At 39.3% G+C, this 18,115-nt stretch overlaps 2 protein-coding genes across 10 annotated transcripts in view; one reads left to right on the top strand and one right to left on the bottom strand.

Moving 5' to 3' along the window:
• LOC139945937 (adhesion G protein-coupled receptor L2-like) overlaps positions 1–15,126 on the top strand; it is a 95,233-nt gene extending 80,107 nt beyond the window's left edge. For 4 of the 9 annotated variants that reach the window (XM_071943465.1, XM_071943469.1, XM_071943467.1 and 1 more), the window contains 5 exons: positions 4,105–4,134; positions 5,663–5,831; positions 6,540–6,662; positions 7,069–7,180; positions 11,586–15,125. In XM_071943465.1, coding sequence (XP_071799566.1) covers positions 4,105–4,134; positions 5,663–5,831; positions 6,540–6,662; positions 7,069–7,180; positions 11,586–12,160 — 1,009 coding nt within the window. In that variant the 3' untranslated portion in view covers positions 12,161–15,125. Of the gene's footprint in view, positions 1–4,104; positions 4,135–5,662; positions 5,832–6,539; positions 6,663–7,068; positions 7,181–8,813; positions 8,895–11,585 lie in introns of all 9 variants that reach the window. The other 5 variants (XM_071943468.1, XM_071943471.1, XM_071943470.1 and 2 more) reach the window with 3 other exon arrangements.
• Positions 15,127–17,555: 2,429 nt separating this feature from the next.
• The window catches only part of LOC139946430 (latrophilin-like protein LAT-2), a 67,069-nt gene continuing 66,509 nt past the window's right edge, over positions 17,556–18,115 (bottom strand). The window contains exon 30 of the mRNA XM_071944077.1: positions 17,556–17,850. Coding sequence (XP_071800178.1) covers positions 17,561–17,850 — 290 coding nt within the window. The 3' untranslated portion in view covers positions 17,556–17,560. The remainder of the gene's footprint in view (positions 17,851–18,115) is intronic.

The following is an 18,115-nucleotide window of genomic DNA, read 5'->3' on the forward strand; positions in this document are numbered from 1 at the left end:
TTGCCTAATTGTTATTGGTGCTTTGCTACGTAATGGTGCCAGGATAAACTGTAGGAGATTGATTTTGTAAATAGGGTACTGAGTGAAATGAAGATTGAGTTACTGTGAGATTGTAGATTTGGCCTAAATCCCGCCCGAGTGATTTGCCTGTGGATTGTTTTCCCCACAGAACTGGGGGAAGTACTGAGTATAGAGTGCTTAATACACATCAGTGTAAGGGTTTAAAAACTCATTATCATCGATCGATTCTCTTTAGCACATGTATTAGCTTAGCAAGGTACCAGCTAAAACATGTGTGAGTGACATGACATTTTCAGCAGGTGTCCTGTTTGCGCTGACCTGGATTTCTCAGATGCCTTGCAGATAATTTCACTTTTTAAATGTTTTTATAAGAGATAACAAAAGTACTGCGTTGATGGAGAAAGTCCAGAGTAATTGAATTAGGGTCGGGGTGTGTGAGAACATGTCAAACTCGTAACATAGGTCAAAACTTTGACAGGCAAGAATTACTTAATCTGGACGATTAGATTTGTTAATCTCACAGGCATCATGATGTTGGATGAGGGAGATTATAGTGTATTAAGTCAAACTGACATTATTTTGTGCGACTCTTTATAGATTGTTGATTGAGATTAATTCAAGTGGGTGCCATTTTGAAAAGTGTAAAGTGCAGCACTTAAATCTACAAATTATAGAAGAAAAGCAATGGAGATCCGGTAAAAAAAGGATATTGCTGAGAAGAGTTTAAAATGTTGGCATAATTTTCATCTGTAAATAAAATAGGGGGGTTGTGTGGGATCGAATTTTTACAGAGCCGGGGTCAAACACCCCTTACTCATCAGGCACCATCAACTTAAACAAAGCCTCACCCTCCCCACAGCCCCAACCCTCATCTCCTACCACCTACCCACTCCCCACTGTCCACCATCCCCTACTGCCCTGACCCCCACCTTTGACTCCTGTCTTCCCCTACTGCCCCTACCCCAAGCTACACTCCTACCCTCCCTGTCCTTCCTCACCCCACCACAACCCCCAGTAACTATCTCAGCCTAATTCTACATCCATGCTCGGTAACTGACATTATCCACACCCCCTTATCAGTGTCGGCTTGTAATTTTGTTCAGTGGTCTGCATAGTGTATTACCATTTCTCTACGATATTAAAAGGTGTAAAGACTTCACAAGGGGATTTTCAAGTTTACACCCTCCCCTCCCTCTGGTATTCTACTCTCATCCCAATTTATCTCATTGCACTGAAGTTGGCATTGATGGGCAATGCCTCACCAGTGTTTGCATGTTTAACAATTATATCAAGCAATTATAATATTTATTGTACGTGTCAATGTCACAGGGAGGGGCTTGTAATTGGACACGTATAGATTAGGTAATCCCAAAGGTTCATGTTGACCTTAATTCACCTCCCCCTGTCCCTTCTTCTACATGTATCATCACCCTACATGCTCTAGGCTGTTACTTTTTTCACTGTAACAGTTGACAGTGATTGAAAAACTTTTCCCTGGGTTTGCATGTGAAGCATAGTGTATAAGTATTGAGAGTTACTGTTGAGTATAGAGCCAGAGATTAGATAATCCAGTACAGTTCATGTTGTCTTTAATATCTTCAGTCACATCTTCCTTCTCCCTCACCCTATCCAATGTTCTTTGTCTGGCAATTATCTTTGTCCACTGTCACAATAATGACAGTGATTGAAAACTTTTACCAGGGTTTGCATGTGATGGTTTCTTTTTTAAGCCAGAGCATAGTTTCAAAGTCTCTGTTGGGTATACGCACAGAGATTGGATAATCCTATAAAATTCATGTTGACCTTAATTTCTTCAGTCATCTGTTCTGTCTGGTCTACCCTCCCCCTATGCAGTTATCTTTGTCCACTGTAACAATAATGACAGTGATTGAAAACTTTTACCAGGGTTTGTATGTGATGGTTGCTTTTTAAAGCCAGAGCATAGTTCCAGTGCCACTGTTTGGTATAGACACAGAGATTAGGTAATCCAATAAGATTCATGTTGACCATAATATTGTCAGACACATCTTCCTTCCTCTTCACCGAAGTTATCTTTGTTCAATGTATCAATAATGACAGTGATGGAAGACTTTTGTTAGGGTTTGCATGTGATGTTATTTTTTTTTGTTTAAGCCAGAGCATAGTTTTACATGTGTTAGTGTCATTGTTGGGTATAGACGCAGAGATTGGATAATCCAATAAAATTCATGTTGACCTTAATTTCTTCAGTCATCTGTTCTGTCTGGTCTACCCTCCCCCTATGCAGTTATCTTTGTCCACTGTGAGGATGTTGACAGTGATGGAAGACTCTTGTCAGGGTTTGCATGTGATTTTTTCTTTTAAAGGCAGTGGACACTATTGGTAATTACTCAAAATAATTATTAGCATAAAACCTTACTTGGTAACAAGTAATGGGGATAAAACATTGTGAGAAACGGCTCCCTCTGAAGTAACGTAGTTATCGAGAAAGAAGACATTTTCCACGAATTTGATTTTGAGACCTCAGATTTAGAATTTGAGGTCTCGAAATCAAGCATCAGAAAGCACACAACTTTTTGTGACAAGGGTGTTTTTCCTTTCATTATTATCTCGCAACTTCAACGACCAATTGAGCTCAAATTTTCACAGGTTTAATATTTTATGCATATGTTGAGATACAGCAAGTGAGAAGACTGGTCTTTGACAATTACCAATAGTGTCCACTGTCTTTAAAGGAGTTTGATACCTTTGTATATTGAGTTTTGGCCATGACATGAATCCCTACTCACTGTGAATGATGATGTATGTAATATAATTTACCTGTAGAAGTTTCAGTTTCATGAAGATTACAGTGCAATGTTTTCAGTAAGGTGATTTAAAGTTGGTCCATATATTTTGTCACAGTAGCTTTTAAGTTGGTTTATTTATTTGTCTTTGTAAATAATGTGTAGCAAGGTTGCACCTTCTTAATGTGTTGTTGTTGTAGGTTTGGTGTACTTACACATTGGGTACGCATCGGTATAACCCTTGTAAGATTGACATTATTAAGTTACTGAATATGATTTTCCCAACTGTTAACAAGGGCCAAAATAAATGTCATTAAATAAATGTGAGCAAACTGATGTTAAAAATGCTTAACAAATTATGGTTCCTGCCAAAGTAGCATAGTGTTAAGCTTTTTGGGAACAGGCAGACAGGTATGCCACTCATAAGATATTTACTAAGCATTTGTTTTCTGCTTAACAGCCTTATGAAATTGGGCCAAGGTCATATCCACCTTAAAAACTTTAAAACGTACAAAAATGTCTGCTAGAAGTGCGTGTGCTCAGACCTACACGGCGCGCAATACTGAGCAAGTGCGTGCACGCTCAGAGCAGGGCCCAATTTCATGGCTCTGCTTACCGTAAGCACAGAATCGGCGCTTACTGAAGCAGGGAATTCTGTGCTAGCGTATTTCACGGGTTAGTAGCGAATTTTGAGTTCTGCGCATGGGTACTCGTTACTGCGTTACTAGGCATTCTACGCTTACAAGGCTAGCTAGCGCTTGCATGTAAGCGGGGAATCGTGATCGTAAGCGCAGAATTCGGCGGTAAGCAGAGCCATGAAATTGGGCCCAGCGAAAAAACGATATGTCTACTACCGCCAGCATCTCAGTAATCTCCCATTGGTTTTGATGCGCTAAAACCATAGAGTTATTTTAAAGAACTAGAGGGCGCACTGGCCTATATACGCGACCCAGCATGCGCGCAGGCGGCCATTTTCTAAGTTGACAAAACAGGCATTGCTTAGTGTGTGTTTGTGCGGCCATTTTGTAAGTTGAAAAAACAGCATCGCATAGCGTTCAATAAACAAATATTTCATATTGAACGCTCGTACAGAATGGCGGGCGCGTGTCTCCTTGCGGTCCCGTCGTGTTTGTGCAAGAAACATCACCAGTGCGCCCTCTAGTTCTTATATATACTGTAACTCTATGACTAAAACACAGTCTATATGTGACTTTTTATGACATTTATTTTTCCCCTGGTGCAACAGAAATATACACTGATTGTCTGAATAGTGTTTTCAATTGTTTCTCTTTCTGTTTAACTCGCTCTGCCATTCCAGTCTAGGGGAGAGCAATTTGGAAGTAGCCGCGTAAGTAAAATCTTATTGGCTTAATGGGCTGGTTGATGCGTAGCTAAAAGGAGTTTAATATTCCCTACTTTTTGAGTGTGAAGTTTTCCTTTTCCTTTCGTTATTTTAAATTCCTTTACCTATTGGTTTCTGTTTGATTGAAAGGTTTTCTACTCTCAGGTTTACCATGAGAATTTCCTAAATGAACATTGAATGTTGTTTTTACCGTTCCAAATACCCTTGTTCATCCTGTTTGGTGTTTACACCCCCTCCCTCCCCCATGCACAATGGTACAGCCTAGGTTTTAAACCCCTACCCAAACCCTTTTAGGTTTAAACTAAAGCAGTTGTTCTTTTCATAGGAGCTATTGATAGCAACCTATGTTTTTTTGTTGCATGTTGTGTTTTAAAAAGTTTCGTCTAATCATTTTTGTCAGCATGGTTTTGGAAATGTAGTTGTTGGTAGTTTCCCCAAGTGTTTTACCTTGGTTCTGCTGATAAGAAGAATTTTTTAATTCTAAACACTTGCTCTTGTTTTCTCTAAACAGAACTTTTTAAATGTTTGTCTTGGTGTAAATTTTGTTTTAAAACAAAAACCTGCCCAAATCATGTACATTTTGTTTTGCTGTATTTTTAGTTTAAAGTAACCCTCTCTACATCACTTTTTCTTTTCTTCATCCATCTTTAAATTTCATTTTTTACTTTTTAAAAGTATGATCATCAAAGCGATGTTTTCCTGAGTGTGGTGGTTAGAACCATTTCAAGTGCCCAAGGTTTAGAGGGCACAATTATATTTGCTTGTTTAAAGTCTGACCAAGTTTCGCTGTTGTTTGTTTGTGGGTTTTGCTTTGGGTTTATTTTTGGGGTACTTGCATCCTGAATGGTTGTGGCTTCTATTTTATCACCGCTTGAAAGCTTATGCACTTTCACAGTTATATGCACCATCTAGTTAAAGAACGCACTCTCCTGCCTTCAACTCAGCATTAGAACATCATGCGCACGTGCGTGGCAGTTCGAGCGCCGAGTTGCGTGTTCGAAAATAACATCCTTTTTAACACTGAATTACTAGGATCATCAAACCTAATTGATGAGTAGTTAATCTGCCCTGGCAGTCAGCACCACTGGTTTGTGCATGATTCAATTAAGTCCACTTTTTTTGAAAAGGATTTACATGGAGATAACAGGTGTTAGTTGTCAGATGAAAAGGATGTTTTATTGTAGGCTTTTTTTTTTTTAAAGGGGCATTCTGGTGTAGCGAAGAAGATAATAAAATAAATAATAATAAGACTTGTAATGCACACGTATCCACCCTGCTGGGTGTTCAAGGCGCAGAATATTATCACAGACATGTTACTCTGGTGGGATTCGAACCCAGGACCCTTGCAATTCTATAGCAGTGTCTTACCAACTAGACTACCGAGACTGCCCAGATGGTGGATATAACCATGAAGGTGCTTATTCAGAAATTCATCTCAAGTAACGATAATAAATAATTAAGTTGATCACATCTACCAGAGTAATAAGAGAGTGGTACATAATTTTGTTGACAGGTCGTGGGTGCGTGGAGCATTGGTCTTACTCTGTCTCCTGGGTATCACCTGGGCGTTTGGTCTCCTCTACGTTACCGAGAGCCTGCTAGCCTTCGCTTACATCTTCACCATCGCCAATGCATTCCAGGGAGTCTTCATATTTGTCTTCCACTGCTTCATGAACGAGAAGGTAAGGTTTAGAAGAATCAGAATAATGATTATGGCTTCTTGTAGAGTGTAGGCCTGGGCACTAGTGAAATTTACTACTCGACAAGTTTTGCTTCAAATAGTCGTGACTTCAAATAGTCGTCAAATAGTCGTGACTTAGACACTAGTCTTCACGACCAATTTTGAATTCGCAAGATGCATTGCGGCATAATATTTGCTGCAGTCGCATAAGTAAAATTAGCGCTAAAAGGATTGAAAGACTGTGTCACTGATGTCTGATTTTGTTTCATATCAGTTATATTGTCGTGTGTAGTCGTGAGCGACACAATTGGTTCACCAAACAGGTAGTCGCGACTATTCATGTAGTTGTTGCAACTAGTCTTTTAGTACACGTGGCGACACAATTAACAGAGTAGTTGTAAAACGGTTCTCTCAACTGGACGAAGCAGTCAATAGTTGCGACTATGACACCAGTTGCACTAGTTACCCAGGCTTAATAGAGCGATATCTCTACTCAGTGACGATGTGTGTGAAATTGGGTTTATGCAGTAAGTTTATTCTTTTGTCATTGGATGAGTGCATTTTTCTGTCCCCTCAGTGCCAGGAAATATTTTAATTAAAATCATTCAATCTTACGGGGGAAAAGAGAAGAGAAAGAGCAAATCCATAAATAAATTTCCAATCTAGTTTTTAAGAAACGTTTCTTCTTTTTTCTGGCCCTGCATTACAGGTAATAAAGGAATATCGACGTTACATACGTAACAGCACATGGATGCCCGACTGCATACGTGATCGCTATGGAGCAACGTTCTTCACTGGTTCCAACCAACATCGGTCAAGTTCTTCATCAGGGGTTAGTACACACAGTATTAGGCCTAGGCGACTAATTTTTAATTCCCAAGCAATTTTGGAGCATAATGTTTGCTGCAGGTGCAATAGTAAAATTCACGCTGAAAGAATTGAAGGATTGTGTATTTACTGATATCCGATTGTGTTTCATAAGTAAATTATGTTGTCGTGAATAGCCTTAAGCGACACAAATGGTTCACCAAACAGGTACATGTAGTCTTGACTGTTTTTTTAGTAGTTGCGACTATTTTTGTCGTAGTCGTGGCGGCACAATTTACCAAGTTGTTAACGTAGCAGGTATGGTCATTTGTGGCAGCCTGTGGTACCAGTGTATATGAGAGTTTTGTTTATTTCTTTATTAATGTATACCAATTTCAAAGCTAACAATCTTGATTTTGTTCTCGTTTTAGAAACGGCGAATCTGGAGTAATGAGGAGAAGAGGTTGAGTAACACCACAGGTTCCTGCAGCGTGGATCAGGGTAACCGTAAACTCTCCACCTCATCGAATGGTAGAAACTCAGGTCAGTTGAGTCATGTACATGTAGAAATAGCTGTCTTGGTCTACTAATTTTGACGTCACAAATTCACAATGAATAATTCACATCAGTTGAAATGTGCTCAACTCCTGCAAAACATTCCCAGTGAAAACAGCCCTGTGATGTCACAATGCGAAGGTATTGCATTTGCATTCTCAGGAAGTATGAACCTGGCTTTAGGGGTGGTCCAATCTTGGTTTTATTCATCTCCTGGAATTCTGACTAGGAATATTTCTCCTGAAGACCAGCAGAGTGTATTGAGGGCCTTTTTTCTCTCAAAGCGAACGGCCGCCCGATTTAAAGACAATCGGCAGGGCTATTTAAAAAAAAAAAAATTGTTCATCTGAGACCAGTAAAATGTAGCCTTTTTCCTGTTGTATTCAATAGGTCAGAGCATCAATTTATTATTTGCTTAACTGCACTTGGTATTACTGCTGCAAGGGATGGCTGTAGTTGTAGACAAAATACCTGCCTTCTCCTTGAATTGTGCTCTGCTTACTGTGTTTCCTTTGCTTAGAGTAGTAGCAATGACCTGTTGGGTGGAGGGGTGTGTGGGGAAGATCCAGGATGACCGAATAGAGGTGTACATGTACCCTTTATTAGGCAATGACATTCGGGTGACGGCCCCTCATTAGCCCTTTTCACACTGTATCTTTTATCCCCGAGTAATATAGTCCAGGGGAGACCTCCCCCCTTTTTTTTAATCCACGGTTACCCCAGCGCATTTTCACAATGTCTCCGCCTAGGTCCCGCCTGTCTCAAGAATACCCCAGGGTTTTACCGCTACCTCTACTCCAGGGCAGTGGTGGCTATTCCCCGGTGTTTACCAATTTGCCAGGTAGACCAGGGGTAAAGTGACCTAAGTGTGAAAGGGCTGGCCGTTGTTTCCCCGGGTTGCCCCAGGGGAATAGAGTAGTGTGAAAAGAGCTCCCTCTGTCGTCTTCCTCCCTCTGCTTTCTAGATCAGCAAATTGTACCCACTGTTTCCCCCCCAAACCCCATGGCCTAATTATGTTAACCAGCAAAACCAAAACCCAGTAATTCCAAACAATATTTTGGTCTGACAATTACACAATGGAGTTTAGATTGAAATCTATGTGAAAGAAAATGGCAAACAAAACATAACAACTGAGCATAGATGTTCTTCGCAGAGCAAAATTCCACCTATGGTGGAGGTGGGGGGGGGGGAGACAAGTTAAAGTAAACAAAATTGGCTTTGATTTATTGATCTTTTTATTTAACTCATTAATTCGGGTTGTGAAGACAAGAATTTTCAGAAAAGCCAACTTGATTACTGTTCTAGCTCAGAACTCAATGAAGAGAAGTCAAGGAAGTGAGTTTCAGTTTGACATGTTGGAGGAAAACCCCAAAGAATTATTGCAGGGAAAGACCATGCAATCACATCTAGGGACTAAAAGCCAAACCCACAAAGTGTCCTCAGGGGGGGGGGGGAATCAAACAGGGCAAAAACCTGATTGCCCAAATCCCCCGCCACCCTCTACCCAAACTCTGCCAAAGTTTTTTTTTTGAAATTTCCTGACGTCTTTGATGTTTACCCGTCCTGCCTTCCTCTGCACCTTACCCTTCCTTCCAACTTCCCTCTATGTCTGCTCCATCAGGTTCATGTATCAGACCCAGTGCTGTGCAGTACGCATCGTCCGTCTAGCGCCCTCTTGTGAGGAACCAACATCAATCGAGAAGTAATATATACAAAACAAACACACAATGATCTCAAACTGTTCTCTAACGTTCAGCAACTAAAACAAACATTCCAAGCAGTTTCTTCTTTTAATGCATTTGCATGATCACTTCATTTTATCAGTTCACCGAGACGAAGGTTCTTTCCTTGAGATGAACTTTCACCCTTTTTTTAACCTTTGACCTTGTGGAGCAGGCTACCCTGGCTGGAGATACATTGTGGGTTTAATGGCTGCTGCATGTGTCACTGAATTGTTCCTGCTTGGTTTTGAAGAACAAAAACTGAAAGTTGTTGGCACTTTATAGTTTGGCTTCCAGGATGTTTTAGTTTTGTTACATCTCCTGTTTTAGTTTTTTGTTTTCAACTGTTCTGGTGATAGGTTGACTTTGAAATGAACTTTCTTCCTTTCAAGCATCTGCTTGTTTCGTTAAGATTAAATGTTTTTTTCCAGTGCAGATAACAACAAATGTTCGTTTCTAAAGCGCAAGCAAAGAACACCATTTTGGTTGTTGTACCGAGCTGTGCATGTTTTTAACTGCTTCTCTAACCCATTTTTCCTCAGACGAGTTTCTACCTTCTTCTTGCACTTAATCCATATTATAGAGTTATCTCCGTTTGCCAGTCACACTTCTGATCAAACCAACCCTTGCTCTTAGTTTCCAGGCTAGTTAGTGTCGAGCTGCACTAAACAGTTCAATTTACTCCTGCGTATTAACTGCTTAATAACTAATCCCCAAATCGTTCCAAGTGACATTTTCAGATGGAAGTCTTATTCCATGAAGTTTCAAATGAAACAAATTGTAATATGCTGTTGCAGGCCCGATACTGCACAGAGGCTCTGCTCAAAATTAGATTTTAAAAAGTTTCAATTTTGAAGTGTTTCGGCATGACACTTAATTGCTAAGAAACAAACAATTTTGGGACCAGTCAAAAACTCGGTTAAACATCTTGGCTGATAGCCTGTTTCTTAGCGAAAGTAAATTCTATTCCAAGAATGTGAGAATACCCCCCCCCCCCCCCCCCCCCCCCCCCCCGCCCTAGCACTCCATGGTCTCAAAACTAAGGAGAATGGGGGTAAAAATGTTCGGTCAATCATGATCAATTTTAGTGAGCTTCATGAAACTTTAGCCAAGTTGTCTTTTTATCGTTGAGTTTAACTGTTTGTACTAAATTTGTACACATTCAATTAAAATTAAGACCTACCACAAAACCATGGAACAGATTAACTGCACATTGTGGGTTCGATTTGTACTAACATTTTTCATACTTTGTTGATTACTGTTGGACTCCTTTCAAGTACCACTTTGGTCGGTCTAGTTCCTTAAAGACACTGGACACTTTTGGTAATTGTCAAAGACCAGTCTTCTCACTTGGTGTATCTCACCATGCATAACAAACCTGTGAAAATTTGAGCTCAATCAGTCATCGAAGTTGCGATATAATAATGAAAGAATAAACACCCTTGTCACTCGAAGTTGTGTGCTTTCAGATGCTTGATTTCGAGTCCTCAAATTCTAAACTTGAGGTCTCGAAATCAAATTTGTTGAAAATTACTTCTCTTTGAAAACTACGTCACTTCAGAGGGAGCCGTTTCTCACAATGTTTTATACTATCAACCTCTCCCCCATTACTCGTTACCATTTAAGGTTTTATGCTAATAATTATTTTGAGTAATTACCAATAGTGTCCACTGCCTTTAACCATGGAGGAAGCCTCTATGCTTTAACCCTACCAAATCCTCTAAAAATGTTTACTCAAGGCCTTTCATTCTTCTCAAAACTACTCAAGCATAATTTGCAGAAAATGTTTATTGGCCCTTGCATACTCTCAGAAAGTGCCATTCCTGAGGCGGCAGATCATTGGATGATAGCTTTTTTTTCTTCTTTTTTTTACGTGCACCTACATGTAAATGCAGCATTCCTAGTGGTGTTCCGGGTCGACCCCTTACACAAAGCAGAATACACCTCCCAGGGTTCTGATTTAGCTGGTGGCACCAAAGTCACGAAGACTACAGTTAGCTTATTGAAATTTTAATCGGGCAAGCATTATTGAAATTGTGCAAGCGTTATTAAAATTGTGCATGGTCAAATCCAAGACACCATGGTCGCACTGACTGCATGTACATGTATGATCCATCGGAGTCACCTTGTATCATGCTCAGTTTTACTCAATAGTTTGTAATAGTCAGTGTTTCTTTGGTCATTTTGATGGCATTGATCTCACGAAGGAAGCACCTTACACTAGCCTCTGGGTCAGACCTCGGCCGATAGGGCATCACAGGCCTTTGTTAGAAACCTGGGAGACATAGGTTTGGTGTACCAGTTCAAAGAGCTGTGTTCTACAAAAACTTATCAAGCAAAGTTATTTATTTTAGGCGTAAGTCAGTTAGCATCAAAGCCATCCCATTGGTGTATTTCAGGCCTGATACATGTACTTCTTTCTTATAAGGGCAAGGCGATTCACCCTTTAAAAAAACGTCATCTCTCTGAGATACATGTATATGAACAAACTTTATTGGAACTTTTAAAAAGTCAGTGACATGGGGCATGAAGAAAGTTACTTCCATTTTCTCTGTTAAGTATCGAGCCTGATATTGCTTTTGTCAACAAGGCAGCACTTTGAAATTTGGTGTCGGTGATCCAATGTTTGATTTCTAACATGTCATATTTTAACTATTTTGTTTGTATTATAGGAGAGTACGTAACAGTAAAATACAACCCAGCAAACAAAGGGGGCAACCCTCGCCTGTCCGATGAAGGTATCGGACTAGAATTGGAGGATGCACACATGGAGATGGCCCAGGAAGCAGCCAATAGCTCTGACAGCCAGCAGAGCACCCCAACTCCCATCCCAAGACGGACCCACAGTTCCAGCAATTCGCCAGCGAGTCCCAACGAGATCCGACCACTACTCCAGTCACCGACCGAGCCCCCAGTATATAAGCAACCCCCACCACCACCATCAAAGCAACAACAGCAACAGAAAAGTGGGAATTTCCGCAGCCTGCCGGACCTGCTAAACGTGGAATCTGACGACGGTGGACAACACCCCAACGTGACCAAGAAAAGCAGCTTGCCTGATCTTCCAAGATCCCCTAAAGTTCCTAAGAAAAAAGTAGCGAGGATGAATAGCGACTCCAAGAAGGTTGGCCAGTGGTCACCTCTCGAGGAATACAGACCCAATGATGAGGATGCTGCAGACAGTAACTCCGGGGTGGAGTTTCTTGGCATCTCAAATTTGTCCCCCAGAAGAGAAACACTTATATAAGAAGCCTTGAATAGCTGCATGAAAAAATCCTTCCAATCGTCAGAATTAGCAGATCGGTGTATGTAGAGAAGTAATGTGTAGTCTCCACTCCTATGCCTTGTGGTAGCAGTTAAAGTCATGTCATTAATCAGGACAAAAGATGATCAGTATAGAATGTTGGTGTAAGAGACTCCTTCTACTTCTCTTCAACACCTGCTGGTATAAGAGACTACACCTCAAGGGTGAACAGGGGTCAAAGGTGACTATACATGTACCTTTGAATAGGTACAGATCCTGTTGATGCAAAGAACTGTCTTTGTTTGTGCACGACGCTAGTCCCAGCCTTGACAACTTCAGCTCTATATGGACACTACACATGTACGCTTTGGAGACAACCAGTGTTGCATGGACTTTCATATAACCTTGATATTGTACATGTACATTTATATGAAATAAGTCTGTTCTCATGCATATTCATGAGTTCAACTTCAGAGGTCAGGGAAGGCTGATTGGTCAATGAGTACTACATGTATATTCAGTTTATGTACATAGATTGTGTTTGTGTGATTCTGTAAGTGTCATCTTCTTTATATAATACTTTTTTGGGGGTCTCTGTTTTCCGCACAGAAAGTGCAAATAATTATGTAAATGAAGATGTGTTTGCTGTGACAAAAAGAAATCAAGTATTGTAAGTTCTATTAGTTGAGATTTGTAAATATTACCAACTGTAAATATGCTGCAATCCCTCAACAATTTATGTATAAGTTCCTTTGATTTCAATGAAATCCACCCCCCCCCCCCCTCCCCACAGCTGTTTGTAAGCAGTTGCATTAGAGAGAACAAAAATGTGTTTTTTTCCTGCTTTTTTTCCCCCTGATCTGGCAAACTTTTGTTGGCCCAGAAAATGATGGTATCAAAAATGTTTTTGTTTTTTCAGAATTGATTTTTTTTTCTTCAGAATTGATGTAAATTATTCCGTTAAATTTCAGGACAAATTGTTGCCAGACAACCTTGTTGGTTCTCAAATAGTCACAGATTACACCTATTTTTCCTTGATTTATGATGTAAAATGAAATGTACATACCCCCATTTGTTGAAAACTCAGAAAAAAAATTCCTTTGAGGATGTTTTTGAACTTTTTTCTATTTTTCGTTTAGAGCATTGAACAATTGAAAAGCAATCAGAAATATTTGATCTAAAATTTTGAACTTGTTTTGAAAAAGATTGCGACAGAAAATTGAGTGAAATACTTGTAGACCATTCCCAGTGTGTGTTAATAGAATGAAATCTTTTGTACGTGTCAAGGCAATCTATATTTTGTAAATGAGCTGGTCTTATAGTGCAAAAAGTGAGTGAACGCCGACAAGAATTTGCTATAAAAAAAATGGAGGCCATATGCAGCGGCAGCTAGGCCTAAACTAGATGTGTATATTGGTTATTGTACATGTAGATGATCGAACAAAAAAAGGTTGTAGATTTTACGAAGAAGAAAAAAAAAAATGCTGAGAAATTTATAGAGACTGTAGAAATATGTAATTTTTGTAGATAATTTAGTTTGTGAAACATATATAAAGTTCTGCATGGTGTTTGTTAAATAATGCACATTTCGAAGAAATTTAAGGTGTTTTGTTGGTAGAATATTTGCGCCTGCCAATGTGTAATGGTTTACTTGTACGCAGTGAAAATAAGTGGGAAGCCTTTGTCTTGCTGTCATTGCACAGTAAATTGCATGCTTTTAGAAACGTATGTTGTTGTGTGATGAAAACGTTTATTGGTGCTAACCGAGAGTAAAATTATGTGATTTTATTTGGAGAAGAAAAAAAATGTAAGAAAAACAGGCCTTGAAAGTAATCTGCTTAGCAGATCTGTGACACTACATGTTTACAAAAGAGCCTGGACTTTCCTGCGGGCACAATGTTTCTCAACCCGATAGAACAAATCATCAAATCTGACATTTCTTTGATGATTTTTTTACGAACTTTTTGATATGAAGGGAATTTACATCTCAGAATTTGTTCAGCTGTTACTTTTTTATGGATCTTAAAGTTATGTGGAAGTTATACATCAAGAGTACATTCCCCATATAACCAGTACAAAATCTTGCCGGCCAGAAAAAGGCCCAGGAATGTACAAGAAGTTACTTGTTTACTTTTCTGTTTATAGAGTTGAAGGTACTTGTGTTACTATTAAAGGGAAGGTACACATTTGGTAATTACTCAGAACAAATATTAACTTAAAAACTGACTTGGTAACGAGCATTGGAGAGCTGTTGATAGTATAAAACATTGTGGGAAACGACTCTCTCTGAAGTAACGTAGTTTTTGAGAAAGAGATAATTTCCCACTAAAATAATAAAATACTTCTAGCTAGAAGTATTTTATTCCTATCTGAAAGCACACAAATTCGTCCAACAAGGGTGTTTTTTCTTTCATCATTTTCTCGCAACTTCGATGATCGATTGAGCCCAAATATTCACAGGCATGTTATTTTATGCTTATGATGGGATACACCAAGTGAGAAGACTGGTCTTTGACAATTACCAAACGTGTACAGTGCCTTTAAGGACACAGAAAGTGACCTAGCCCTTTCTGTCCCCTTAAAAAAAAGTTAGTATTGTCAAGCAAAATTATGATGTGAAACCTTGATTTTGGCGATATGAACAATCTGGACAATCACCAGGTTTTATTCAGAAAGAAGGGCTTGATTAAATTGTTTCACCCTCTCCCCCTTCTCCCCATTTTATTAATGATAACAGAACCAAGTGTATGAATTATGTGTATTTGTAAAACTTAATCGCATTAATTTGTTATGACAACTGGACAATTTTGTTGTGATCGTTATAAAGATTGTACTCAATAGATTCTCAAGTTAAGCAGTAAAAGCAATACGACACTAATCCAAAGATCTTATTGATGTATATTTTCTTTTGCAAGGGTAAAATTTGATGTGTACACAAGCCTACTGTACGCATTTTCAGAAAAAAATTTTCAGACAAAAATTGACAAGAACACAAGGCAAAAATTGACAAGTACACAAGGCCATAGCCGGGCACTGAGATGCGTAGTCATAGTAAGATTGCGTACACTTTCTAGCTGGCTGCCAAAACACAAAGGTTTTGCTCGGCGGTATGCGCGCAAATCATGTTATGTACACATTTTCATACAAAAATTGACAAGAACACAAGGCAAAAATTGCAGGTACAAAAGGCTATAGCCTTGTACACATTTCCATACAAAAATTGACAAGAACACAAGGCAAAAATTGACAAGTACACAAGGCTATAGCCTTGTATACATTTTCAGACAAAAATTGCGCCTTGTATACATTTTCAGACAAAAATGACAACTATACAGTACCAGCTAACTCTCATTCAACATGTATTACAATCCTTGGATGGTTTCCCGCTGTAAGAGTAGAGACCAGCTAACTCTTATTTAACATGTATTGCAATCCTTGGCTGGTTTCCCGCTGTAAGAGTAGAGACCAGCTAACCCTCATTCAACATGAGGCCTTTTACACATCTTCAGGCATAAATTTGACAAGTGCACAAATTTGATAAGTGCTTGTACACAAGGCTCATAGCCTTGTACACATTTTCTGCCAAAATTTGACGAATACACACGGCTAAAAACCAGACAGTAGTTGCCTGTTATAGTGACAGATATATAACGGTATCACATCTTCCAACAATATTTCTAGCTGCTTAATCACCATTATGTGGGATGATCCTACACCCCAAAGTACACATTTATTCACACATTCATTGTCTATTTACAAGCTTAAAAGCACTTCTTTTGTTTGACAAATAAATAAATAACTACCAATTCCCTTAGAATTCTGCTCTGATCATGAGTTTGTCTGAGGTAGAGTAGTTTCAAGGGCACCTTGTCTACCAGACACCTCGCCTACCACCAACCAAGCAAGTATCTCTACACAAAGTCAGTGAGTGTCCACAAAAAATTCAATAATGTTTGTACACATATTTACAACACTTAAATACTTCTTATACTATACACATTAAGGATTCCTAACACCAGCTCAAGGTACAAACCAGTGCCCAATTTCTTACAGCTGCTTAAGCACAAAAGAGTAGCTCAGCGCAACAAGAAATGCGCACAAGAATAAGGTTACCAGTTACAATACATGTACAATGACAACATGTTCAATCTGTGACTGGCATCTTGCTTAATGTTTGCTCAACTGAAGATTTGTAACAATATTTCGGAAGGTATACGATTGGTTATCACTCACAAAATCAATAGCAATACTTTTTTTTGTGTTAGTAGCCTACAGAAGCTTTCAATAGTACAAAGCATGTTGAGAAACGGCTCATTTTGAAGTAATGTGGTCATAGTGGTTATGTAAAAAGGTTTTTATGCCCCAAAAAGGTTGAATCTGAAAAAGTTACTGCGGTAACCTTTCTCAGGTTATATATTCCTATTATGGGAACCACATTTTTGAAATGAATTGTTCACATGTCAGTTTTATTGTATACCTCTATGGAACTAAAACAATCAAACAGTGGAGGTATACTTTGCCTTAAAGGGAAGGTACACGTTTGGTTATTACTCAAAACAAATATTAACTTAAAAACTGACTTGGTAACGAGCATTGGAGAGCTGTTGATTGTATAAAACATTATGAGAAACGGCTCCCTCTGAAGTAGCAAAGATTTTGAAATAGAGGTAATTTCGCACTAAAATAATAAAAGACTTCTAGCTAGAAGTCTTTTATTCCTTTCTGAAAGCACACAAATTCGTCCAACAAGGGTGTTTTTTCTTTTCATCATTTTCTCCCGACTCCGGTGATCAATTGAGCTCAAATTTTCACAGGTTTGTTATTTTATGCATATGTTGAGATACACCAAGTGAGAACACTGGTCTTTGACAATTACCAATAGTGTACCTTCCCTTTAAAACAGCTCCATGAGATTGGGCCTCATTGGTTTCCTAAGTCTCCCAAGACGCCGTGGTGATATTTCTGTCGCCTGTTATTAAGATGTCCCAACACTTGTGCAATAGGTTCTTTTAAGACAAGGCCACGAGAAATGTTTACTGATATTCCATGGATGTTCTGATTAGATTATTCAACCAGTAGCTGTACAATTACCCTGCATCTAAAAGCATCAGTCCCGCCTAAAGATGTCAGTCAAGTCTCCACTATCCTTGAAAGCTGTCCCCTCTACATACAACAGTTTCCTGTCGCCACCTTCTCAAGGAATTCTACTAGTAATCAACTTCAGGGTACTCCGAATCTTTAAACGATGACTTACGATTTTTGAATAGCAAATTTGGAAACTCTGTCATTTGGATGCTCCCTCTTAACGCTGTCTATCAAATCTCATAGTCCTTGAAAGCTGTTTTCCCCACCCCCCCCCCCCCAGAAAAAGGTAAAATATTTGCTGTACCTTCTCAAGAAATTCTACTCGTAATCAACTTCGGGGTACTCCATACCGCTACTCGCTGATTGAGAATTTTTATTTGTCATGGCGAATTTACATGCTCCATCGTCTTTGTAAAGCCACGAGTTGTTCTCTACGTTCTGCTCCTCACCGTTTGGGTTGTTCCCATCGTCCGTGACCGTGGTGACCACGTCGTCGTCAACCATCTGCACATTGACAACGGGGTTTGTGAAGCTGACTCCACTGTCTGTGTCCATGTGACCCTCGTCAAGGGTGGAGGTGAATTTAGTAGTAGGTGCGTTTTGATTTACTGCAAAGTAAGAAACAAACAAAAATCAGAAAAAGGTAATACTGAATATCTTAAGGTTAAAGTGGGGCTCCCATTACAAATGGAGTTTTGTGATGCACTCATATCAATAGAAAGAGTCTGCAAGAAAGTGGGGAAAAGTATACGTCTCTAATAACATGTTAAAATGGTGTGTGTGCATAATTTGATTCACTGACAAGTTAATAGCAACAACAAAAAGAGCAGAAAGGTAAAAAAAACAATGAATATTCAGAGGTTAAATTGGGGC

This window comes from Asterias amurensis, chromosome 13 (genome assembly GCF_032118995.1).
Source record: "Asterias amurensis chromosome 13, ASM3211899v1".
Lineage (NCBI taxonomy): Eukaryota > Metazoa > Echinodermata > Asteroidea > Forcipulatida > Asteriidae > Asterias > Asterias amurensis.